Source organism: Tachypleus tridentatus, chromosome 9 (assembly GCF_004210375.1).
Source record: "Tachypleus tridentatus isolate NWPU-2018 chromosome 9, ASM421037v1, whole genome shotgun sequence".
Classification (NCBI taxonomy): Eukaryota; Metazoa; Arthropoda; class Merostomata; order Xiphosura; family Limulidae; genus Tachypleus; species Tachypleus tridentatus.
The window spans coordinates 128,692,284-128,718,173 of NC_134833.1; the positions used below are offsets into that span (position 1 = coordinate 128,692,284).

At 32.3% G+C, this 25,890-nt stretch overlaps 1 protein-coding gene across 5 annotated transcripts in view; it reads left to right on the forward strand.

Moving 5' to 3' along the window:
• r-l (rudimentary-like) overlaps positions 1-25,890 on the forward strand; it is a 28,841-nt gene continuing 2,951 nt past the window's right edge. For 2 of the 5 annotated variants that reach the window (XM_076457195.1, XM_076457196.1), the window contains exons 1-10: positions 12,051-12,330; positions 14,061-14,159; positions 16,030-16,191; positions 16,485-16,588; positions 17,084-17,234; positions 17,715-17,846; positions 18,543-18,676; positions 20,925-21,054; positions 21,424-21,508; positions 25,567-25,665. In XM_076457195.1, the coding sequence (XP_076313310.1) occupies positions 12,187-12,330; positions 14,061-14,159; positions 16,030-16,191; positions 16,485-16,588; positions 17,084-17,234; positions 17,715-17,846; positions 18,543-18,676; positions 20,925-21,054; positions 21,424-21,508; positions 25,567-25,665 (1,240 nt within the window). In that variant the 5' untranslated portion in view covers positions 12,051-12,186. Of the gene's footprint in view, positions 233-12,050; positions 12,331-14,056; positions 14,171-16,029; positions 16,192-16,484; positions 16,589-17,083; positions 17,235-17,714; positions 17,847-18,542; positions 18,677-20,924; positions 21,055-21,423; positions 21,509-25,566; positions 25,666-25,890 lie in introns of those variants that run through there. The other 3 variants (XM_076457193.1, XM_076457194.1, XM_076457197.1) reach the window with 3 other exon arrangements.

The window sequence follows — 25,890 nt, forward strand, 5'->3', positions numbered from 1 at the left end:
GAGTGACGAGGTATATAATAGAAACAGTTCAGTATCACCCAATGAAAAGGCGACTATACACGACACAGATAGTTGTTATTTCGAGGCCATGTGTAGTGAAAACTTAACTAGATTATACGCGCGGCTTTTTGAAGTAGGAGTCGTAAAATTTGGCAAGTTTACATTGAAAAGTGGTCTAGAGACGCCAGTTTACGTTGATTTAAGGTTATTAGTATCTCATCCTGATTTATTGGTGAGTTATTGTTTATAATTCAGGCGAGCTCTAACTATATAACTTTTTTGGCAGTGTAAATATATGTTTTCTTGATAATGTTATAAATATACTACGTCTAACAAATAAGACGAATAGCTTCGACGCAAGATCAACAGGTTAACTTCTGTTAAACTCATTAATCGGTAGACACTTGTTCGAAAATTTCGTTTCAGGTTAAACTGTACGCCCTCTTACGGTTGATTTTGGATAAAGCGTTTTATGTTTAGCATTTCAGAGTTAATGTGTTATACGGTGGAAAAATAATAAGTAGAGCAAAAATAAAGTAAAATTGTATGTATATATATATATATATATTTGTTATAATCAAACACAAGCTGAAACAAAAATAAATAAAAAAATATTGCTCTTATTGAAAGGATCCCAGGGTACAATTAATGAAGCGTTTTTTATTTTTTCAATTATTGTTGTTTTGGCTTATTTTTGGTCAAACTAGTAAAATTAGTCAGAGGTTTGAATTTGGTGTTTTTCAGCCGTGTGGGCATTATAATGTAACGATCAATCCCACTATTCGTTGTTAAAACAGTAGCCCAAGAGTTTGCAGTGGGTGGTGATGATTAGCTGCCTTCCCTCTAGTCTTACCCTACTAAATTAGAGACGGCTAGCACAGATAGCCCTCGAGTAGCTTTGCGCGAAATTCAAAAACAAACAAACAGACTGGTAATTGACCCTTTTATTGTTATGTAAAAGAAACATTTAATGATGATAATAAGATTCCTCGCTCCGTTGTTAAACCAGTGATATTAAGGTTAGTCTAGTGGTAATTGTTTTACTTTTTTTCTCATTTTTCGTCATTATGACCTCCCTCTTTGAAGTGGCTAAGCAGTAAATCAGAGGGCTCATGACGCTAAAAATTGGATTCAGTTCCCGCGGTGAGAAGAGCACAGGTAGCCTATTATGTATCTTTGCGCTCAATAACAAACAAATGTCTACTCTGTCAGGCGTGATTTGGGGTTAGCGTGCCCAGTCTGTGAATTCAGGAGTTCGTGGCTAAATGCGCTTCGTATGTTAGGGTCATGGTTGTGTTATAAGAGTGACGGTCAAATCCAGGAGCGTATTAATGTTAATTAGCGCTCATGTTTAAATGCGCCTCTTCCTTTTCGAATTATTCACCAAGAAACTTATCCATCAATGCGAGAACGGCAAAGAATTAAAATTGTGTCAGACAAAAGTTGGCGCTTGGAGCTGTTGACCAGCTGCTTTTCGTCTGTTATATCAATTGAAAATTAGGAACTGTCATGCATAAACAGTCTTTGTGATGGAAGCGAACATCTATTGGAGTCGATTTTGAGGTTAAGTTCTGAAATTCTAAAAGGAAGCATTTACGAGCTTTTAAACTAAAAATATGTCTAAATATTTATCACCTAACTTATAAACATTTATACAGTTACTTTAAATTTAAACTGAAAAAGAAAGAAAACCAATAGTTTCAAATAAATGGGAATTGTGTTGCAATCGCACTGTTTTGATATTTAAGAATTCAAACTTTTTACTGCAGCGTGAATAGTAATAATCAGTATTGGTGGGTTTAGCATGGCCTGGTGGTTAAAGCACTCGGATCGTTGTCTGCGGGTAGCAGGTTCGAAACCCATCAGAAAATATGCTCGACCTCTTAACCTTGAAGCGTTATAATGTAACGTTTGATCTCGTGCAATATTTGTTGATAAAAATTAGCTTAATTAAGAGTTGGATATGGGTGGTGATGACTAGCTGCCTTTTCTCTAGTATATCTTTTAAAAATTAGGGACGGCTAGCGCAGATAGATCTCGAAAGGCTTCACACAAAATTCAACAAATGAACTAAAATCTTCCTAATTCATAAGGCTTTTAAATGAGCGATTTACCCCACACTTTATTGTCTGATATGTACAGGTAAAGAAACCTTTTTTTTTTTCAAAAAAGAAGTAAATATAGGGATGGCTAATATCTGTCCTTCAAAAACAATGCAAACAAGATAGTATAGATGACATATGCATAATCCCTACATATTAACACAGACACACAGTGTAGTATAATGTTAACAGACAAAAATAGGATAAATTAAACCAAATCGTGACTGAATATATATAAATATAACAGTACTGTCTGTTGTATGTCCATATGACTACTTCGTATGGTGTGGATGAATTTTCACGAAACTAGTGTGGAGGTGCATTAGATCCATGCGAGAATACATAAAAATATTCAATTTTGCAGCCTTTATGGGCATTTTTTACCACTACCTCACTCCCTCTTAATGGATCTTAACAAATTTGGTATGAAGGTTTATTAAGTCCACGAGAGATACATACAAATTTTCAGTTTTGCATTTTGCGTTTTTTTTATTTATTTTTTACCCTTATTTCTGCTCCTGAATCTTCACTATGTTTGGCATAAAGTTTGTTGGGTCCATGCAGAGATATATGAAAAATTGCGGTTTCATATTTTATATTTTTGGCAGCTTAAATGGGCGTGTTTTACAATTACAAATAAGGAAAGATACTTTTCATGTCCTAAGCTAACCTTTCAGTGATCATGAATTTACATAACTTCCATTAGGAGACAAGTACTCCAGCTAGTAGTTACATATATGTTGCTAAATGTTAATTCTTGCCTTTGCTGTTATGCAGGAATGATGTGAATATCATCCTTACTGTCTTGTTTCTATTGGTTTTCAAGGACTGACATTAGCCATCCATACATTTTCTTCCTTTCTTGAGAAGTTTGTATTTGTATGTTTGCTTGTTGTTATTTTTTAATTCAATGTTTCCACAAACGTAGGAATGTTGTATTTATAACCAAGTTCCAAATACAATGAGGTGCCAATTTATTGTTTTATATATTATTGGCTGATAATTCCTGTTTCACCTTGTACTAAGGCCCGGCATGGCCAAGTGTGTTAAGGCGTTCGATTCGTAATCCGAGGGTCGCGGGTTCGAATCCCAGTCGCACCAAACATGCTCGCCCTTTCAGCCATGGGGGCGTTATAATGTTACGGTCAATCCCACTATTCATTGGTAAAAGAGTAGCCCAAGAGTTGGCGGTGGGTGGTGATGACTAGCTGCCTTTCCTCTAGTCTTACACTGCTAAATAGGGACGGCTAGCACAGATAGCCCTAGAGTAGCTTTGCACGAAATTCAAAACAAACAAAAAACAAACTATTCACCTTGTACTTAAGCTTATTACAGGCAAAGCAAATTTTGTAAGAAAGCTAACTTAAAGGCCTAATGATAACATCGTTTACACTAGAATTATAGTTTTTTGTAATTACTTCTAGTCATTAATAATACTTATAAAAGCGAATACTCCTTTTAAAGCTGCGTCATCTCAGTGGAGTTGTTTGCCTGATAGTGATATTGACAAATGAACTTTCCTGTGTGTTTTTCTATATAAATTGTTTTCTATCAGGTATAGAAAGTTATGAGAATTCCAATCTGATGACCAAGGCAGAGTGACAATAGAAGCTGTTTTTAGTTTACTTGTTTCTCATAATTAAGACTTCTTATTAATTGTAATTATTATATAATTTTAGGAGCTCTTCTTGTAGAAGTTAATACATAATCTAGAATGTGGAATTCAATCAATTGGGATTATCCACAGCTATATGTTCATCGGAAATTTAAAATTAATATAGAACGTGAAAATTATAATGCAATTATTTAGAAGGAAAGTGTTGATGACATTTTTGTTAAGAAATGCTAAAGAAATTTGTATTTCAATTCAAATTGTAAAAGAAAAAAAAAAGGATTATTTAGCTAATTATTAATTGTCAGTAATATTTCCCAAATAAAATATTTGTTTTTTTTTATTTTACTTGCAACCCCATGTGACATCACAGTACATCATATAACGTATATGGGTTATTAGTGAGGTTCCACACGAGTTTCTTTTAACTCCCACGTAAGTTATACAGCAGAAATTGCGAAATCTTTGCTTCCACCAGCAATGAGGACGTTGTTGTTTTTTGACAGGTCATGCTTATTTTTTTGCTAGGAACATTCCAAGGTCACTTCTGGTATGAACTGGTGAGGAGTGGAGTTGAACATGAAGTGCAATTGAATATTGATATTATTATGCTTTTTGGAACCTTAAAATGTTGGAGGAATATTGCATTACTTAAAATCAGAACATACATACGTCTTGTTTAAAATGTTTTTTAGTTAAACATTGAGATCAGTTAGCATTATTTTATTTTTGAACAATGTTTATGCTTGTTTAAAACTTAACTAAAAATACGAAATTTAAAATAAATAGCTCAACTTTTTGATTTTTGAAAGCACTAAAACAAACACTGACTTTTTATGTGTTTTGGTACTTCATAATTTTAGATATTTTGGATTTGTTGTACTTCCTGCTGTGAGTAAATTAGGGTTAAGTACATGCGCTAAGTTAATAGAGCATAGATATTATATAGTAAGATATGAATGAAAAATAGATTTTCCAATCTTTTTCTTATTTTGCACTATTAATCTCTAATAGAATATAAGTATTAAAATACATGTCGTAAAGGTTTTTGTTAGGCCTGGCATGGCCAAGCGTATTAAGGCGTGCGACTCGTAATCTGAGGGTCGCGGGTTCGCATCCCCGTCGCGCCAAACATGCTCGCCCTTTCAGCCGTGGAGGCGTTATAATGTGACGGTCAATCCCACTATTCGTTGGTAAAAGAGTAGCTCAAGAGTTGGCGGTGGGTGGTGATGACTAGCTGTCTTCCCTCTAGTCTTACACTGCTAAATTAGGGTCTGCTAACACAGATACCCCTCGTGTAGTTTTGCGCGAAATTCAAAATAAACTTTACCTTCCATGTATCTGAGAGAATCGTTAATAAACTGAATAAGTAAAAATTGGTTTCCTACATACTAATAAAATAAAATAGGTGAGTTTCTTTTCACTATTATTGTTTTCTATCAATAGAAATTAAATAGGTTCAAAATCAAACCTATAGGGGGAGTTAAAAAAATTGAATAAAGGGATGCCAAGACTGTTTAATTACAAGGAGTGAACTTGTTTGTACATACTAAAAGGTATGCATGAGAACACATACAAACGTGTTACGTCATCATAAGGATAAAGATTTCAAAGGCTAATTTCAATTTTTGAGTTCATTATAAATAAAGGAAATATATTCAACACTGGCATGGCCTAGCGCGTTAAGGCGTGCGCTTCGTAATCTGAGGGTCGCGGGTTCGCGCCCGAGTCGCGCCAAATATGCTCGCCCTCCCAGCCGTGGGGGCGTTATAATATGACTGTCAATCCCACTTTTCGTTGGTAAAAGAGTAGCCCAAGAGTTGGCGGTGGGTGGTGATGACTAGCTGCCTTTCCTCTAGTCTTACACTGCTAAATAGGGACGGCTAGCGCAGATAGCCCTAGAGTAGCTTTGCACGAAATTCAAAACAAACAAAAAACAAACTATTCACCTTGTACTTAAGCTTATTACAGGCAAAGCAAATTTTGTAAGAAAGCTAACTTAAAGGCCTAATGATAACATCGTTTACACTAGAATTATAGTTTTTTGTAATTACTTCTAGTCATTAATAATACTTATAAAAGCGAATACTCCTTTTAAAGCTGCGTCATCTCAGTGGAGTTGTTTGCCTGATAGTGATATTGACAAATGAACTTTCCTGTGTGTTTTTCTATATAAATTGTTTTCTATCAGGTATAGAAAGTTATGAGAATTCCAATCTGATGACCAAGGCAGAGTGGCAATAGAAGCTGTTTTTAGTTTACTTGTTTCTCATAATTAAGACTTCTTATTAATTGTAATTATTATATAATTTTAGGAGCTCTTCTTGTAGAAGTTAATACATAATCTAGAATGTGGAATTCAATCAATTGGGATTATCCACAGCCATATGTTCATCGGAAATTTAAAATTAATATAGAACGTGAAAATTATAATGCAATTATTTAGAAGGAAAGTGTTGATGACATTTTTGTTAAGAAATGCTAAAGAAATTTGTATTTCAATTCAAATTGTAAAAGAAAAAAAAAAGGATTATTTAGCTAATTATTAATTGTCAGTAATATTTCCCAAATAAAATATTTGTTTTTTTTTATTTTACTTGCAACCCCATGTGACATCACAGTACATCATATAACGTATATGGGTTATTAGTGAGGTTCCACACGAGTTTCTTTTAACTCCCACGTAAGTTATACAGCAGAAATTGCGAAATCTTTGCTTCCACCAGCAATGAGGACGTTGTTGTTTTTTGACAGGTCATGCTTATTTTTTTGCTAGGAACATTCCAAGGTCACTTCTGGTATGAACTGGTGAGGAGTGGAGTTGAACATGAAGTGCAATTGAATATTGATATTATTATGCTTTTTGGAACCTTAAAATGTTGGAGGAATATTGCATTACTTAAAATCAGAACATACATACGTCTTGTTTAAAATGTTTTTAGTTAAACATTGAGATCAGTTAGCATTATTTTATTTTTGAACAATGTTTATGCTTGTTTAAAACTTAACTAAAAATACGAAATTTAAAATAAATAGCTCAACTTTTTGATTTTAGAAAGCACTAAAACAAACACTGACTTTTTATGTGTTTTGGTACTTCATAATTTTAGATATTTTGGATTTGTTGTACTTCCTGCTGTGAGTAAATTAGGGTTAAGTACATGCGCTAAGTTAATAGAGCATAGATATTATATAGTAAGATATGAATGAAAAATAGATTTTCCAATCTTTTTCTTATTTTGCACTATTAATCTCTAATAGAATATAAGTATTAAAATACATGTCGTAAAGGTTTTTGTTAGGCCTGGCATGGCCAAGCGTATTAAGGCGTGCGACTCGTAATCTGAGGGTCGCGGGTTCGCATCCCCGTCGCGCCAAACATGCTCGCCCTTTCAGCCGTGGAGGCGTTATAATGTGACGGTCAATCCCACTATTCGTTGGTAAAAGAGTAGCTCAAGAGTTGGCGGTGGGTGGTGATGACTAGCTGTCTTCCCTCTAGTCTTACACTGCTAAATTAGGGTCTGCTAACACAGATACCCCTCGTGTAGTTTTGCGCGAAATTCAAAATAAACTTTACCTTCCATGTATCTGAGAGAATCGTTAATAAACTGAATAAGTAAAAATTGGTTTCCTACATACTAATAAAATAAAATAGGTGAGTTTCTTTTCACTATTATTGTTTTCTATCAATAGAAATTAAATAGGTTCAAAATCAAACCTATAGGGGGAGTTAAAAAAAATTGAATAAAGGGATGCCAAGACTGTTTAATTACAAGGAGTGAACTTGTTTGTACATACTAAAAGGTATGCATGAGAACACATACAAACGTGTTACGTCATCATAAGGATAAAGATTTCAAAGGCTAATTTCAATTTTTGAGTTCATTATAAATAAAGGAAATATATTCAACACTGGCATGGCCTAGCGCGTTAAGGCGTGCGCTTCGTAATCTGAGGGTCGCGGGTTCGCGCCCGAGTCGCGCCAAATATGCTCGCCCTCCCAGCCGTGGGGGCGTTATAATATGACTGTCAATCCCACTTTTCGTTGGTAAAAGAGTAGCCCAAGAGTTGGCGGTGGGTGGTGATGACTAGCTGCCTTTCCTCTAGTTTTACACTGCTAAAGTAGGGACGGTTAGCGCAGATAGCTCTCGAGTAGCTTTGTGCGAAATTCAAAATAAGATAATAATAATAGCCTACCGAGTACCTTGGCCACCCATATATAATATGATCTACCAACTAACTATGATATACGAAACTCGATTACTCTAGTAACTAGCAGAAAGATGATGCTGCACTATGTCAACACTTGTGAAACCTCTCAGATCCAGACGCGCCCTTGTCCGCTTGGATCCAAACGTGTCCTACATCACCCCCTCCGTTCCCTTTAGTCTGAGCCTCGATTTTACAACAGGGCTCACTGAACCTGTGTTTGTGGCCTTCATTAATCCATGAACTTTCAGATTATCACCGCCCTTTAATAAAGTGCTGGTGCTTTATGGTAAAATAACAATATATTATCTTATTATAGATAGTAAAAATATTGTATTTTCTTGTATAATTAGAACACAAAAGGAGCGATTTTAACGGCCTGAAGCTTCTACTCGAATTGTATTGCTAGTTTTTGTTTAGGTGTTTTTATTTAATAGATGTGCTTATACACATTATATCACAACGTGTTTACCTTTTGATGAGCTTTAACAGGAATATAATATATTTGTGATTGTTTAAGTATTTTTCGAGAAACTTGCAATTACTTGTGTCGTAACTGGCACACATTATTGTCCCAGCGATGTCCAGGCGGTCAGTCGGCTCGGTAGTCACTGTGAGGTTCGCGCGTTCGACTTAAATACATTGTATAGTTCAGTCCTTCTTCCATTCTGTTCTATCTTCGTTCGTTGTACGTTAGAGTTTTTCAATAAAGATTGTATTTTAGCCTGTTGAGTCATCTGGGAAACAGATTCCAATTATGACAAGCAAGCATCTGAAACTTTCCAATATTAGACAGTTCTGCAAGCCAGTTGCAAGTACTACAAGTGACAATGCAGATGCAGATAATCCAACAACCTAAAGCAAAGGAATAGAAACTTGCCATACAGAGGAAATACCATGTTCATCAGAGGACGAGTCTGAATATACTTGTGCAACTACTGCACATCATGAACCACCAGATAGTTGTGAAACAAGTTTGTGCAGTAATGAAAAATTTGACACTCCACAGATAAAGTGTGGAAAGCCATATCATCCAGACACACAACAAATACCACGACAGAAAGCAAAATCTCAAAATACCAACTTCCAGGGCAAATGGTTTGAATAGTTCCCATGGCTGCACTTCGACAATCAGACTCAAAAAGTCATATGCTTTCATTGTGCCAAGGCGGAAAATAGAGTTTTTTTTACAGGGAAATTGGAGAGGCCAGTGGAGTATACCTTCATATTCACCGGTTTTTGCAACTTGAAAAAGGCAAAACAGAAATTCAACAAACACCAATCCTCCTCTCAGCACAGATTCGCTATATCTCCGGAAGGTTCACTTGATGTAACTCCAGTGACTGTCCAGATACATGATGGGAAAAAGAAGCAGCAGGAAGAATACAAAAGAAGTCTAGCTAAAATATTTAGAAGTTCACATTTCTTACTGCGTCAAGGTTTAGCATTATGTGGACATACTGATACGGAGGGGAATTTCTTGCAGTTAATGAAGCTCCTGGAAGAGGAAGATCCTGTGTTGACGGCCTACTTGTCAAAGAAACCACACTCACATCACCCCAGGCTCATAATGAAATAATGGAGATGTTCAGCCATCAAATACTGAGTAACATAGCACACGAAGTGCAACAAAGTAAAATCTTTGCATTAATGGTTGATGGCACACAAGATGTTACAGGTGCCGAATAGGAAGCAATATGTGTGCGATACGTAGATGAGAACCTTGACGTCCATGAGACATTTCTTGGTTTGTACAGTGTTTCCAATACAACTGGTGAAACAATATTCTCGACTATACTTGATGTACTGACTAGACTCAATTTACCACTGTCAGGATTAAGAGCACAAACTTATGATGGATCCGCTACATGAGTGGTGCGTACAGTGGATGTCAGGCAAAAATAAAAGAGAAGCAACCGTCAGCTTTGTTTTTTCACTGCGGAGCACACAAGGTTAATTTAATAATGCAACATGCAGTTGAAGCTTGTGAATGTATTCGAGATTCTATCCAGTTGGTACATGAACTTGGTGTCTTGCTTCAAATACAGAACAATCTTTGAAAATATTGTATCATCAGACAACCACAATGGTCCAGTTAAATACATCTGCTTACTGTGTCCAATACACTGGTTATGCCGCCTATCTGCAATTGCATGTGCTAATGATCACTACAGTGACATTGTTGATTCTTTATCTGAATTAGCAAATGAAAAATCAGATTTAGCAGTGAAAGCATGAGGTCTGCTGGACAGATTTGACAAAGGAAAGAGAGTTTTAGGATTGTTGATATCTCAGCATCCATTAGCTGCATTAGAGGAACTAAACCGTGCATTCCACACACAACAGTATCTTCAATGACAGTTGAGCAGTTACAGGTATTGCGAACAGAGGAAAATAATAACAAGGTATTTGATGAAGCTAAGAAAAAGGTAACTTCCCTAGATCTGGTGCCTATTGAATTACCACGCATTCACAGACCCCCCAGAAGGATCACAGGTGATGGCTCAGCACATCATTCTGCAACAGCTAGAGATTACTACAGAAGCCAATATTTTGAATTTGTGGACACAGTAATAGAACATCTGACCACTAGATTCAATGCAGACAACAATGACTTGAGGCAATATCTGGAACTTGAGAACATTATCACATCTGGCAAGATTGACAACTCGACTATAAACTTCTATCCAGAAATCTCTGCACAACGGCTCGAGTTTCAGTTGCCCATGTTCAAAGGAACAACAAAAGCAGTAACTCTGAAAGGTGCGAAGGATGCTTACTGTAAAATGCATGAAACAAGCCAGCAGATGTTTAGCGAAGTGTTTCTTCTCATGAAAATTTTTCTTGTATGTCCAATATCCAGCTGCGAATGTGAACGCAGCTTTTCTGCATTAAGACAGTTGAAGACGTGGTTAAGGTCAACTATGTCTCAGTGCCGCCTCAACCATGTGGCAGTTTGTCACACTCACAAAGATGAGGTCGACAAGATAAATATAGAAGAGCTTATGAAAGAATTCATAAACAGATCATCACAAAGGAGGTCTACCTTTGGGAACATGTAGACTAGAGGACTAAATAAATCTTACTTCAATGAAAAGTATGAATAATTATGTGCTACATTGTATTGATGTGTAATTTTCAAGAGTTGGAAAAGACATTTTAATTATTTTTATCAAACAACATGAACAGTTTTTCACTAGATATAAACTTATCAAGGGTAATTACTAATTTTATTAATATTTGTAAACGTAATTCATGCAATGAAAGTTATTCGTAACCTTGTCAAGTATAATGGCCATCTTTTATACTGTGCAATGTGCAGGAATAAATTCATGTGGCAGTTAATTTGTGACACATTTGTCTTTATTCTATTGACATTTTGAAAACTGTTCACAACACCTCACTTATACAAACCTACATGGAAACCTTGAAGTATCGTGGCAACAAGATTACTCTGTGGCTGCATGTAAGCTTTCAAGTTCACGTAATCAGAGATTACCAATTAGTCTTTTGATTATCTATAATGTTATTATTGAGTAAGTCTACGGATTTAGAACGCTAAAATCAGGAATTCAATTCCCCTACGTTATGCCCAAACCATCTCTATCAAACAACAAAAGATGTTTTTTTGTTTTTTTTTAAGTTCAAGGCAAGAATTAAGGAAAGAAGAAGAAGCTGAAACAAATTAACTGAGGCATAGTGACAGTTTAATGGTTTAGTCCTATCCTTGAACTGTTGACTGATGAAATTAATTTGGTCAAGGGTGTGACAATTTGAGTACGTACACTACTTTCTACAGTAAAAAGTGTTAAGCAACACTTTCTATATTTTAAGAATCCTCAATGTGTTGATTGAAAAAATTTAAAACCACTGGATGTGGGCCCTAAATATTAATAACAGTAGATATCGTTATTCTTCAATAATTTTTATATTTAAATTGAATTGCGTTTCTAGCAGTGGTGAGCTCTAAGTTGTAGCTAGAATTATGTAATTTGTAAATAAAACATGCTAGCTCATACATTTTTTTAACAGACTGAGTGGTGGAAATATTTTCTTCAGTTATTTACTTGAAATAAAATTATTTTAACATAATTTTGGTGAACTCTTTTATATCCAATAATCTTGTCACGTGACGGTTTTCGAGGCTGTGCCATTATATTCATATCACGCGTGTGACAATAGTGAAAGGAACGATATTACTTTGTTAATCTTGGAAACTGTATAGTAATACATAAACTAGCCAACTAATTTTAACACCATATAATGTGTAGCATTAAACTAGCTAGTTTATATTCTACACTTTTTGAAATAGGAGTCATTAGATTTGGTCATTTCACCCTGAAAAGTGGACTTCAGGCACCAGTTTATATTGATTTAAGATTACTAGTTTCTCATCCTGATTTGTTAGTGAGTAACGTAATTTTGTGATACATTTTTAGTAATTTATTCTCAGTTGTTCATATAAATTGCGTAACTAATTGTATTTAGTGGACATGTACTGAAATAAACAACTAATTTTAATCAAGCACAATAGTTTCTGATGATGTCAGATGTTTTTATGTTAACCAATTTAATTTTTATTAATGTTACAGGAATTTTATATTTTAATATTTCTCAAAATGTATGTTCAGGACGTAATAATTTAAAAACAGAATATAAATCGGTTTTTATGTTGTATAATTACGAATAATTGATGTTGAGTCAACAAAAAAAAGGTATAAAGTTTATTATATGAATTATGATACGTGAAGATGCATCTTTCCTATTGGATCGGTTAACACTATGGCTAAGGTTAGTATTGCTTAACTTTGAAACATAACAAGATTAATAATAATTCATATTGCATTGCCCAAACTGTAATAGGCAGAAAGTTGATATATATAATAATATTAAGTTAAAATAAATATTGTTTTTCTACCAGAATATGGTCAAAGTTGTTGCTTAAGATATTCAGATTTTTGTTTTCTTTTCGTGACGATTAAACATTTCCGAATTTTTAACTGGAGATTTATTTATGTATTTTCGATGAAAACACTGCACATACTAAATCCAACTGTACAGGAAATACATCAGCAATAGATGGTTAACGAGAAAGCAGATAGGGCTGCTGCTTAAAAGTATAGCCCGGGATAGTACATGTAAACATGTCGTTAAAAAACATTGTAGTAAGAATTGCGCTTGCAAAATGATTTTTTATTTTCATTACTTAAAATGTGAGGACCATAACAGAATTTTTCCAGGAATAAAAATGAAATTATAGTTAAGTAAAACCATACTGATTAGATTATTGCAAAATGAGTTTTATTTGAAATAATTTAATAATAGATTATTGATGCAAAATGAGTTTTATTTGAAATAATTTAATAATAAATACAGTAAATTGTTTCCATGTTTAGGTATAAAGGTTCTAGTGGGTAAACAGTCTTGACATGCTGTGTGTTACCTTTGGAATAAACATTTATAAGTGCTTGTTGAAGATAACTTTTATCTTTTTATTTGTTTTAGATTTCAAGTTATTTTGAACATAATTATAATTCTGGAAAGAAAATCCATTGCCATTACATGTTTTATTTTTAGATTATTGAACTTGAACTCAGCTGTTTTTATTATCTGTTGAGTTTTGTGCTCATTTTGATTGGTTTTTTTTTATTAGTAAGGACACTTGAATAGCTTTACATATTTTTTCTAGTAATGATAAAATTACCAAATAATCTTTTTTTTTTTTAGAAGTTTGATAATGAATGTTTTTGTTTGTAAGTTCTGTAGCGTACTTAGAGAACTCTATTACTTACAACATACATACCTAATAGTTGAATAGAAATAAGTTATCCTTTTCAAAATAATCAGTTTATCTGACCAAGTACAGGAATAAAGTATCCACATTATTGTGGAATATAACAAAGTTTCCTTTTGAATAATTGTATTCTGTATATATCTTTAATTTTTTGTTTTTATAAGTAAACACTTGATCAGGTTTTAGTGTGTAATTGAAGTGTACTAAGAAACAAAATTATGTTCATTCTATTAATTCCTTTGCTTGTGTAATTCTAATAATGTTAATTTCTAATTTTTTTCTTTGTAATTATAAGAATTTCTAACAAGTAGTTGGATTTTTTAATTATGTTTCTATAAAATAGGAAGCCTTTGCAACAGAAGTTTGGAACACACTCAAAAGAGAAGGAATTGAATATGGCATTGTCTGTGGTGTCCCTTATGCAGCTCTTCCATTGGCAACTGTAAATTTCAGGTTTTACCCTCACTTGTTGTTAGTTCGTATCTTTTTCATAGGGTATCTGGACTACTGCGTCATCTGTATTAATAACATTTAGATAATGTACAATGTTTTATAATGATGAACAAAATAACACTACTAATAATGTTGCATATGAAAGCCTTGGATGTTTAAAAGAGCTGTAGTGATTATGTCAGATTAAAAGTGCTGTCAAACTGTTTGAAATTAATTTGTACTTGTTTAAGAATGTATTGTAAGACTAATGAAATGTAATCACTTCAGTGACAAGTAAAGGTTTTTATGCCTGTAATTTCCTGGTCTTTGTTTGTAAGTGAGAACTGTTGCTTTATCTTTGTTTTTATCATTCATGTTTTGAATTATTTCATCCTGACTGAACAAGTTCCCTAGGTTTTTAAACTTTCAGCTAGCCAGGAAAACTTTCATTAAAGTGTTTGAATACTGTTCTTATTTCGTACAGTTAATTTCCTGATTAATGGCATGCCCCTTCTTCCATCTCTTTGTTTACTGTTGTACTTTTTTGGTTCTGATTGTGCTTGGCATTTGCTGTTCACTTTGTAAGATATAGATATTAATTTAGTGGTGTTTTTTTTGCAATTTGAAAAAAAAAATCTAGCTACAAATAAAGAAATTTTAATGAAGATATGTAATTATTGTATTGAAATTTAAACCTGGATACTGTGCACATAAGTGTGAAGAATTGGGAAATTGTGTTGGGAGTAAGCCTTTCAGTTTGAATAAGGCTTATAAATTAAACGTTTCATCCAGCTTCATTGAATATGAGAAACTTGCAGAATCCAGTAAAATTGGTAAATATGCTCACCTAAGATGAATTACTTTATTTTTTTTGGCAATTAATAGCCATTTGGTAGTAGCAAGAAAAAGTAGACCCAACAAGAAAAATGCACAATAGTTCTATAAATATTGAAAAATGCACAATAGTTCTATAAATATTTACTTCTATTTAACCAAACTCCTTTAGCTCATACTTTCTGAATAGAACAATTTTGTTTGACCATGTTAAGACTTATCTAAGAATTCTTTAATTTATGAAACCTTTGTGATGTAATCTTGAGCTCTTTGAAATTGAGAGATCTTCTGGGGAAATCATATTCCTTATTATTAGTAACTTCTGATCAAAGCAGTCTTTCTTCATAGATCAAAACTAAAAATTAATCCAGTTCAAATATGTAGCTAATTTATTATACCAGTATGACTAGTGGTAATTATAAGAGTGCACTGATGTATTAACTGTTATAAATGTTTTGGGTTGTATTCTCAATAAAGCTTAGAATGCCAAATAATACTTGTGAAAAAATAAACAAAACAAAAACCAACAACATATAGTGCTGAAAAGTTATAAAATTAAGTATATTAAAACTATCAGCCAGTACTGTTAGAGAAGCCATTATTAAATAAAGAAAGCAGTACAAATTATATACATGAAGGAATTTAAAGTATGATACTTGAAATGATTGAAGGAAGGAGAGGCTGTGGAAGACAAAGGTTAACTTATGTCAAGAGTTGTATGAATAAAAAGAAAAAAAATTGTCATATAATATTAAAGATTTTCTGTTACTTGAAAACCGTAACACCAGTTTTGAAAAAAAAAACTTTTTGTTATCCTTTCTAACAAAGTATGGTGCCATTAAAGGTTCCAGTGGTTAATTTAAATTTAGCTAACATGTAAGATAAATAGCTATGAATAAAACTGAAAATCATCTGGCACTCAGTCGATTTCAGTGTTTTTGTTTTTTTAGCTTCTAACTTGTAGATTTTTCTTTTTTTCTTTTGTTGTCTTTGGTTCCTATGAGTGAAGGCTTTTGTAAATTAGGTGTGTTATTATTTCTGTTTAGTGTGTGTCTGTTCGTTTCAATGTGCCTATGGTCATTCGTCGTAAAGAAGCCAAAGGCTATGGTACCAAAAAGTTAATTGAAGGAGACTTCAAACAAGGTCAGCGTTGTATTATTGTTGAAGATGTGGTTACTAGTGGAGCCAGTATTTGGGAAACGGTTGAGGTTTGTTTGGAGCAAGTATCTATTAGTTATAGAAAATAAGTAGTTTTCTTTTACTTAAATCATTGTTAATAACTTTATTTCTTCAACATTTATGAAATGAATCTGTTAAGTTGATAATGGTTAATCAGTATTTAATTTCATTATGTATTCACAATAACTAAAGGTGTACTTCTGTTTTTGGTAATATTCGATATTTGATTCTAACATGTGTGAGAATAATTAGTATGGTAAAACTTGTTTAATTTTGTTCTGTGTAATTGACCTTCATGCATGATTTGACTCCATTTGTGTAGTTATTGGCAGCTGAAGGTTTGACCGTTACTGATGCAGTTGTGGTCATGAACAGAGAACAAGGCGCTACAAAAAACTTGAAAGATCTTGGTATAACATTGCACAGGTAAAAAATATTTTGAAGTCTCTGCCAGTTGTAAGTTTCTCTGCAGCTTTGTTTAGTGGTATTAATTTATAATTCTCCAATAGAACATGTGTAATATTTCATTCACTTAAGAAATCTACCTGTTTTAACATACAACTTCTGCTTTAATTTTTAATCAACATTTTGTTTATATATTTGTATTGCATACAAATGTGTAAAACAAATTTAATTTCATAAATTACAAGTAGATTATAGACTTAGAAGATAAAAGATTTCTCAGTTTCAAGTTTCTGCACACTTAATTATATTTTCAAAGGATAATTAGTTTTTATTTTACTAAAATTTTATTTCGGATATAAATCACTTGGAAAACGGTTAGTAAGGTACTGATGAATATTTGCACAGTATAATGATATGTATGTTTTGATGTGTTTTTTAAAGACAACATAAGGATATGTGTGTTTTGATCCATTTTTGTAAACACAGTTTATTAATTGCTTTTTTTTTTTTTTGAAGTGTATGCCACCTAACAGAATGTATGAAAGCCTTACATCAGTTGGGAAAAATTGATGCTGACACTGTATACAAAGTTACAAAGTTTTTGGAAATAAACAATGAAACAAAAATACCAACACACAAATCTGTTACATCTTGCAAAGAGAGAAAGGTATTGTTATACCTGTTACAATTCATCGTCAGATAGTTTGTTTAGCAACTGAATATAATTAATGTAATGTACTTACATAGCTGATGCATAGATTGTTTGGCTGCAGTTTTAATACAATCATTGTAATTCTTAAATTAATATTGTAGTTTTTTTGTTTTTTTAAAGTAATTGCTATTTTTTGTAAACTACATTTAACATGTAAGAACAATGGTTAAGACTGAATACAATACCAAGTGTTTGCTTTTCAGCCTGATTTATTAGGCTTAAAAACAAGTATTTGTTTATAAGAAAGTGTAGCAATTCTTATTGGAGAAAAAAAATGACGATACTTGTCATTTGTAAAAATATTAAAGTATCTTGAAGTAGTAAGTTCTTTGGAATAAAGAGTTTTATTTTGTTACTTAATATTTCTAAGAATTAAAATGATTTTATTTCTTAACATTGTTATAATCACTGTAGATTTGCATAACATTCTTGTAGGTCTTAAGTTTCAAAGAGCGGGCATCTCTCTGTCAGCATCCTCTAACAAAGCGCATCTTTGGCATCATGGAAGAAAAGAAAACAAATCTGTGTGTGGCTGCTGATGTTACTCTATGTGCAAAACTATTGGAAGTAAGTTGATTAAAAACATTGACCAAAGTTTGCCATTTTACACAGCTTTTTAGGTTTAACAGTATTTCCTATTTATCAATGAAAAGAAAAACGTTTGCATTTGTGTGTATTTATAATTTTAACATTGAGTTTGAAATGCTCTCATAAACTTTATTTTTACATTTTGTGAACCACAGGTTGGAAGATGATCAGCTAATTTGTACTAGTTGAACCTTTGGCATTTTCTTTTTTTTTTTCATTACTGGGAGTGTTAGGACAGCAAATTAGAGTATTATATCAAGGTCTGATATCCATTTGGTGGCAATGGGTGTTTCAAAAAGAAAAAAATAAAATGGATGAAAGTTTTAGTTTTACTTAAATGAATGTAAAGCAAAACAAGAAACAAGTTAGTAATTTTATTAAAAAATTGAACATTATGGATAAATAAATGATCATTACACTGATAAGACATGCTTACCTGTTTAACTATTAAAGTAAGATAAATAAGTTACAAGGTAGAAAAAAAATGATGCAAGCTTTGAAGTGGTTCTTCTATTAAACTTAAGTTGCCATATTTTGTTATGGATTTCATGCTGTTTAGTTAATACAAAAGAAAACTGGTCATGAAATTGCAGTAAAATAGCTATTGCATCATATTTACTAACCTCTATTGTATGCCTGCTAATTTTATTCCTACTGGATTTTGTTTTCTTCCAGATTGCTGAAACTGTTGGACCCCACATTTGTGTCCTTAAGATACATGCTGACATTCTTGAAGATTTCAACAGCGAGTTTCCAGAGAAACTAAAAGATGTTGCTAAAAAGCACAACTTTGTTATTTTTGAGGACAGGTTGGTTTGGTTTCACATACTGTTTAAAATATAACTCAACATGTATTTTCTTTTGTATGTATGAAAATAGCACACATTTTGAAATATTTATTGTAATGTGTTTATGTATGACTGGAACAAAATTGGGATCGTGCAACAAAAGTTTGTTTTGTATGTAGCACATTTATCACGTACCAGTACTCTAAAGCTGATATATAAAAATAATCTAATTGGATTGCTAATCTAAACACTGTTAAACTTTGAAGAATCAATCCAGATCCTAGGATCAGTGATCTTTGATCATTAGTTTCGTCTCTGGCAGAAAATTAATTTTTATTATTTGCTTATTTCTTTCATGTGTGAATCCTACCTTTTGTGAGACTTACTGTTGATTTAAGATAATTTCCATACCTGTTTGTGTATATTGATTAGCTTAACATCTATTTCTCAACTCATTCCTAGATGTCACATTTATTTTGCTTAAATGCTTAAGTATAGTTATATAGCCAATCTAAAGCAAAATATCTTTAACATCTTACATAACAATACTCTTGTTATTGACTGCACGAAATGAAACACAATAGTGCATGGAAAAATATACTAAACATTTCCTGGAAAATTGGATGACCTTGATGATGTGACTCAAATCCCTTTATATCACTCATTTGATTACACTGCCATTCACAGTTTGCCCCGGGAGAAAAAAAAAGTCCATCTTTTTAAAAGAGTTTCAGCTATAGGGTGTTTTTCTGACATGTATAAACTGTTAGAAGGTAAATTTCCTGACGTTTGGCAAGCCACAGCCAGGATTATTGGAGTGGTAAACAACAATAGAAGAAAACATAAATGACAGTAGAAATATTTAAGCTTATATATGCACAATTCTAGTAGTAGTGCAAATAGTATGGAGATTACAATTATGTTATATAACCATATCAACAGATTTTTGTAAATAGGTAGAAAAAAGTCTCTCAGAGGGCAAGAATGTGAATATTCTACCAGAAACAGCAGTGAGGACTAGTCTAGTATCTGATCAGGTGTCAGGCAAGTTATGACTGTGCTAATTCATGGGACGGTGAGAAACTTTATTATAGCAAAAATAAAGATGGATACTTCATATTATGTAAGAGGCCATGTGTATCACCGAACCAATATATGACTTGGTGACTGGAAACATACCAGGTAGTTAAAATTTGAAGAAAGTGCAGAAGGAAAGACTCTTCACCACAGAAACTTTGGGACAGGGTCCAAGAGGAAATTAAACAGAAGATAAAGAGGAAAGATACTAACAAAACAGTGGACCAGAAAATAGTATTGAACTGGACTTATCAAAACAATTTAACTGAGAAAGCCAAACCCAAAGACTTTCAGAAGCACTTTTATAACAAGAAGGCCAAGGGTCATCTTTTCAAGGTCAAACATAATATTTTAGTGCTGCTACCTACAGTGTCAATCTGTTGAAAAGGTACTTTGAGATGGAAGAAGACTTATCAGGTGTAACTATTGATGTACAGATAGACAAGGCAGATTTGACTGTCATAGAAACAGAATTTGAAAACAATGACTTTTATAGAAGATAAGGACCTACTAGGCCTAACCACTGGGTGGAGATGAGATGTACAAGGATATCAACATAACTAAAGAACTAACTGGTAAGAAGAACAAGATCTGTATTAATATACAGATAGATCAAGAAATACAGACTCCAGATGATGAAAGATCAAAGTGAAGGATCCTGTCAAGGTGAAGTCCTGTTGAAGGACCTACATGAGAAAAGACCAATAAAGGAACTACTAATGTTGGTGTAGATTATATGAGGAAACTTTGTACATTGATTAGCATTCCATTGATAACATAGATAAGCTACTTTAGATAATATATTTCTTAGCAAAGTTGTGTTATTTCAAAATGTGTGGATATATTTTTTTTGTTGAGCCAAAGAAGAAGAAAAAATTAGATTTGAGAAAAAGAAATATTCTTCTTGCATCTGTTTTACTTTTAGAGCAGAAACAAATATTAATTTAAAGTACATAATGACACCCAGTATACTCACAAATGGTCTATCTTTACTTTCTATCCAGTAAAGTATTTTAACATTGTGTTTATTTATATTTTAAATGGTAGGTAACTATAGGTTTTGAGTTTGGTTAAGCATCATGTTGTAAGTGGAATTAAAGACAAACCGTGGCACTGGTAGGTTACTAGATGTTGGTTCTGTGTTCTATATTACCATATGCTTGTCTGCTAGAATAGTATACTTTATTTGTAGGAAATTTGCTGATATTGGTCAAACAGTTTACATGCAGTACACTAAAGGTACCCACAAAATAGTAGAGTGGGCTGATATTATTGACTGTCACCCTCTCCCTGGTCCTGGCATGTTGGAAGGATTAAAGCAAGTATGTTCAAACAAGTGATTTCAGAATCTTGTGTTTATACTCAGACAAGTTTGTTACTAAGATGTTCTGAAAATCTGGAAAGTAGTTATTCTTATTAAATACTGTATTTTCAAATATTCATTATTCTTCAAAATATGGTTCATGCTTAAATATTATACGGTGGTATAAAGTGTTGAGTTCTGTGGTATCACAATTAGGAGTAAATTACTCAAATATTTTAACTCTCATAGAAAAATTCAGTTTAGGCTATTGGAATTTTCTTAAAATTAGATAAACTTTTGCTGAAGATTTTTTATTGTACATATTTTTACTGAAGTGTTTTTTTATTTGGGAAGCTTGTATGATTCTTTTTAAATTTTGTTTTTGAAGGCAGGAATTAAAAAAGGAAGAGGATGTCTTTTGATTGCACAAATGAGTACAAAGGGAAACCTTGTTCCAGCAAACTACCCTGAAGGTGAGGTTATTTTTTTGTTAAACAAGCTGTTTAATATAAAGTTATTAGCAGATTTACAGGAGGATTAAATTTACTAAATATGTTTGTCTTTTAATTACATAAATATCTTTCTGTTCTTCAGTTTTTGGCTCTGAATTAGTGGCAGCTACCTCAAACATTACTGATAGATGTTTTGGTATACTTCACTCTACAGAGGAAGCCATGGTTAATTTTGTCCATGTTATATCCACCAAAGCATGTGAAAGTCACAAATACACAGGATTTTCATGGCTTGAAGAATAAACTAATTTAGAATTTTAAAAGTTGTTACCTGAGCATGTGTATACACTGTTGTGATGTCTTTTCAAATGCAAGGTGAGTGAATATAGATAACAATAAGTAGAAATATAATTGAAATAGTCTCTTGTAGTCACATGGGTCCAATGCTCCACAGTTTGGCACAAGTTCGGCACAAAAACATCCACCCCACTTGAAAATAAACTTTTTGTCAGCTAAATTGCATTAACGTGAAATGTTACATTCCTATCTTTAAACCACTCTGGCTATTCTAGTATTGTTGACCTTCAGTTTAGATACATATACTAGTGGTCTAAAGCTTTTTTGTGCAATACCACATTCAACAATATATTAAAAAGATTAAACATATCTTTTGTATTTAAAATAGTGGAATAATGTATTTTACACATGGTACAAGTCTTTTAGAATTTACTATTAATTAAAAAAAATCAATCTGTATTTTGCAATTTATATTACTTATTAAAGGCTTGTGGTCATAATAGTGAAGATAATATTAAATTTTCAAGTGACTGATGTTTAGGACCTTTGTATAAGTTGATTTTTTTTTTCATCACACAATTCTAAATGTTTTTTACCCTTTCTTAGGAAATGGGTCATCCATCTGGTTTGTCATGTAGTGTCCATATACAATGAATTTAATTATATAAACATAAATACAGTGTAATAGCATTGGGCATCTCATGTAATGCCTCTTTTTTTATTGTATGGTGTAGTCTTTTGATTTTGTCTTGTATTTTATTAGTCTTGTAGTATATATATTTCAATACATTTATTTTCATAAATAAGTGCTCATGTCTTTCCTATAGCAAATTATTAGATTTGTTAATAGTACAGTTACGTATGCTTGGTTGATTTTGATTTCACCTATTCTGCTCATCTCGCTTAATTACATCTATTCTGATGCAATCCTAGTTGTTTTGGAAGTTGATTTGCTTTTCAAATGATCAAGAAAATAAAAATAAGTAAAATATTAAAATCTTTGAATATTGAGTAATTTCAGACTTTGTGGATTTGTGAAATGGACAGTGATAGAAAAGAAACGACTATAGTTGTATATTTCTTAAATATCAATAATATTTTATTAGAGTATACACCAGAATTACTTCTGGTGATATTTCTTCAAAAATACATATAAACTTTGTTGTTTATCACAACATAACTGGGTTGTATAAAATTTGAATTATAAATAAAGGGGAAATCAAAATATCAACAGATGTTATCATGAAAAATGAAAGTTTTAATACTAAGAAATTTAGTAATTTTAGAGAAAATATATATATAATTTTTGTTAGGTATTTTAAAATTCTCAAACTGAATCACTCAGACTTTGGTTAAATTTGTATTATTTTGCACTCCATTATATTAAATTACATTTATCTTTTATGCTATACACATCCATCATAAATTTGGTTTTAACAGTTACAAGAGGGTCATTCCATGTCAAATCATCCAGATTTTGGAATATTTTCCAGGTGACCCCAACAGAATGCCTTGAAAAATTCACATGTGCTCATCTACCCATATAATGAAAAATTGCCAAAGATTAGATCGATATCTCTAATAGTTTCTGATTTATAACCCTGTAAAATTTTTATTTTTTTGCAAATTCATTTTCAAGCAACTTTGACTGCTTAAAGCTGTAAGTGTAATGGTGGTAGAAGGCTGAAATTTGCTACACTGACTGAATTAATCTCGCAGAATCCAAAAATGGTCTCAAACCAACTTTATCTCTTAGGATTTTTATAGTGAGGCTGTAAAATCACCTGAAAACCCAAAATTGTAAAAAACATTGGTTTATTTAATAAGCCATAGCTCTAAGACTTAATATGATAAAAAGCTTATTTTTTTTTTAAATTTCCTATAACATATCAGTTGATAAATCAGCAATTGTTGTAATTAAAAGTCTGTTAGATCTCCTGTAAAAAAATGTAGCTGCATGCAACTTGTTATGATTTAGCTAAAAACAGCCCTTCTTCAGGCCAGTTTGAATCCCAGTTGCACCAAACATGCTCGCTCTTTCAGCTGTTGGGGATTATAATGTCATGGTTAAATCCCACTATTCTTTGTTAAAAGCGTAGTCCAAGAGTTGGTTTTTGGCGATGAAGACTAGATCCCTTCCCTCTTGTCTTGCACAGCTAAATTAGGGATGACTAGAGCTGATAGCCCATGAGTAGCTTTGCACGAAATTCAAAACAAACCAAACCAATCATAGAATTTTCATTTGTTTACATGGCTTGAAGTATAACATTTTAAAGGTTTATTGCAAAGTTGTATTCTACCTCAATAAGAATAGAATTATAATAGTGGTACTGCTATAAGGGTATAGATTCTGTTTTTCACCTTAGAGTTTAGAAGAGGTTCATATGTACCACAAACAATATAATGTTTAATTCAGAAGCTACTTTATACTAAAAAAAAAAACTTGATGGCAGTTCACAACACATTTTTATAAATTATTCATATGCTTAATTGTATGTAGGTCTACAATTTCTAATAGCATATGATCCATTCAAAAAATGTAAACAAAACTACCATCAGTATTGTGATGAACCCCATCTAGTTACTGCAAGAATCCTATATGTATTTTATAGAGAAGGTGTGTTTTTGTGTGTGATTTTTTAGTGATGTTTTCCTCAGTTTTTGTTTATGTTGTAAGAGACAGAAAGAGGACAATATTACTTAGTATGATGCAATGTGAATCCCACTTGTAACGATTTAAAAAAACAACAAAATGATTTGATAATTTAGTAATTAAATAAGTTGTGATTATTTTGCAATGTCATGCCTGTTTTGATATTCGAAAGGTGGTAGAATTAGTTTATGATTGTGAAGTAAGAAAATATGCATTATGGGAACTGTTGTAAATTGTGTGGTAAACCATGAAATATTTTTTCTTGAAGTAAACTGATGATATATACATCAGCTTTGTAATAACTTTTTAAATGTCTGCTGGGCTGTATGACAACAACTATAGTTATGCATGAGAAATTTAGAAAATGCTTGTATCAGTTCTGTTATGGAAAGAGGGGTTCTATGGAAAAGTTAACTTTTTAGTATGAAAGATATATTATTAATAAAAGAAACTGTAAAATGGGTACTTTCTAAGAGTTGAAATTGGTTTAACTAAGAGTAGTTTAATGATTATTATATACTCAACTTTTAGATGGGATATTTAAAGGCTTGAGATTACTCAGACTTGTTGAAATAAAAATTGTCTTTTTATGACCAATACTTGTTAATCTGGTAAGTTTTGGAACAATGAACAGAAATTCCACTTTTAAAGCAGTTAATCTATTTGAAAGTAATCATGATTTCAATAAGCTTAAATTTACTAACTTCTGAAGATCTGACCAGAAATGTATTTATTAAAAGTAAAAGGAAATTTCTTTTGTTCATATTAATTAATGTAGCAGCTCATCTGATATCTTGTAGATGATAACTATCAGATAAGTAACCTGTTTTTATAGCCTAACCACCGTAATGTTTGCATTATTTGTTTAATACATCAGAAAATTGGTATCACATGATTACCTACAGGCCCCACTTGTAGCTCTTGTTAACAGCAAATTCTTAGTGTGCTGTGTTGGAACAATTTATATAAAAAATAGAGTTGTATAGTTAAACAGAAGCAAAGCAATAATGATAATGTATGATTTAGCAGATGACTTTACAGAATTAAGCTTATGTGAGACTATTTGCCTGTTACGTTTTTCTTGAACCTTACCTTTACTTTGCTTAAAGTTTATCGTTTTTTTGTCTAGCTACTGCACACTTTGCTGATCACCACCGTGACTTTGTGATTGGATTCATTAGTCAGTCGAGATTGATACCAGACCCAACTTTTATAAACTTTATTCCAGGTAAGACAAACAACAAAAGAATTGACCAGTGGTTTTTATATGGTGTCCTTCTCTTTTAGATTTACATCGGAAGAGCAGATGTAGAATGTTGTTTTTAACCAAATTGATTTTCTTATTTCAAGTAATTAAGTGCAGTTTAGGAGTGTATATATGTGTTGGGAGTTAACAGGTATTGATAAAATAAATATAAAATGGACAAAATTATTCACTTGCCTAATACACACT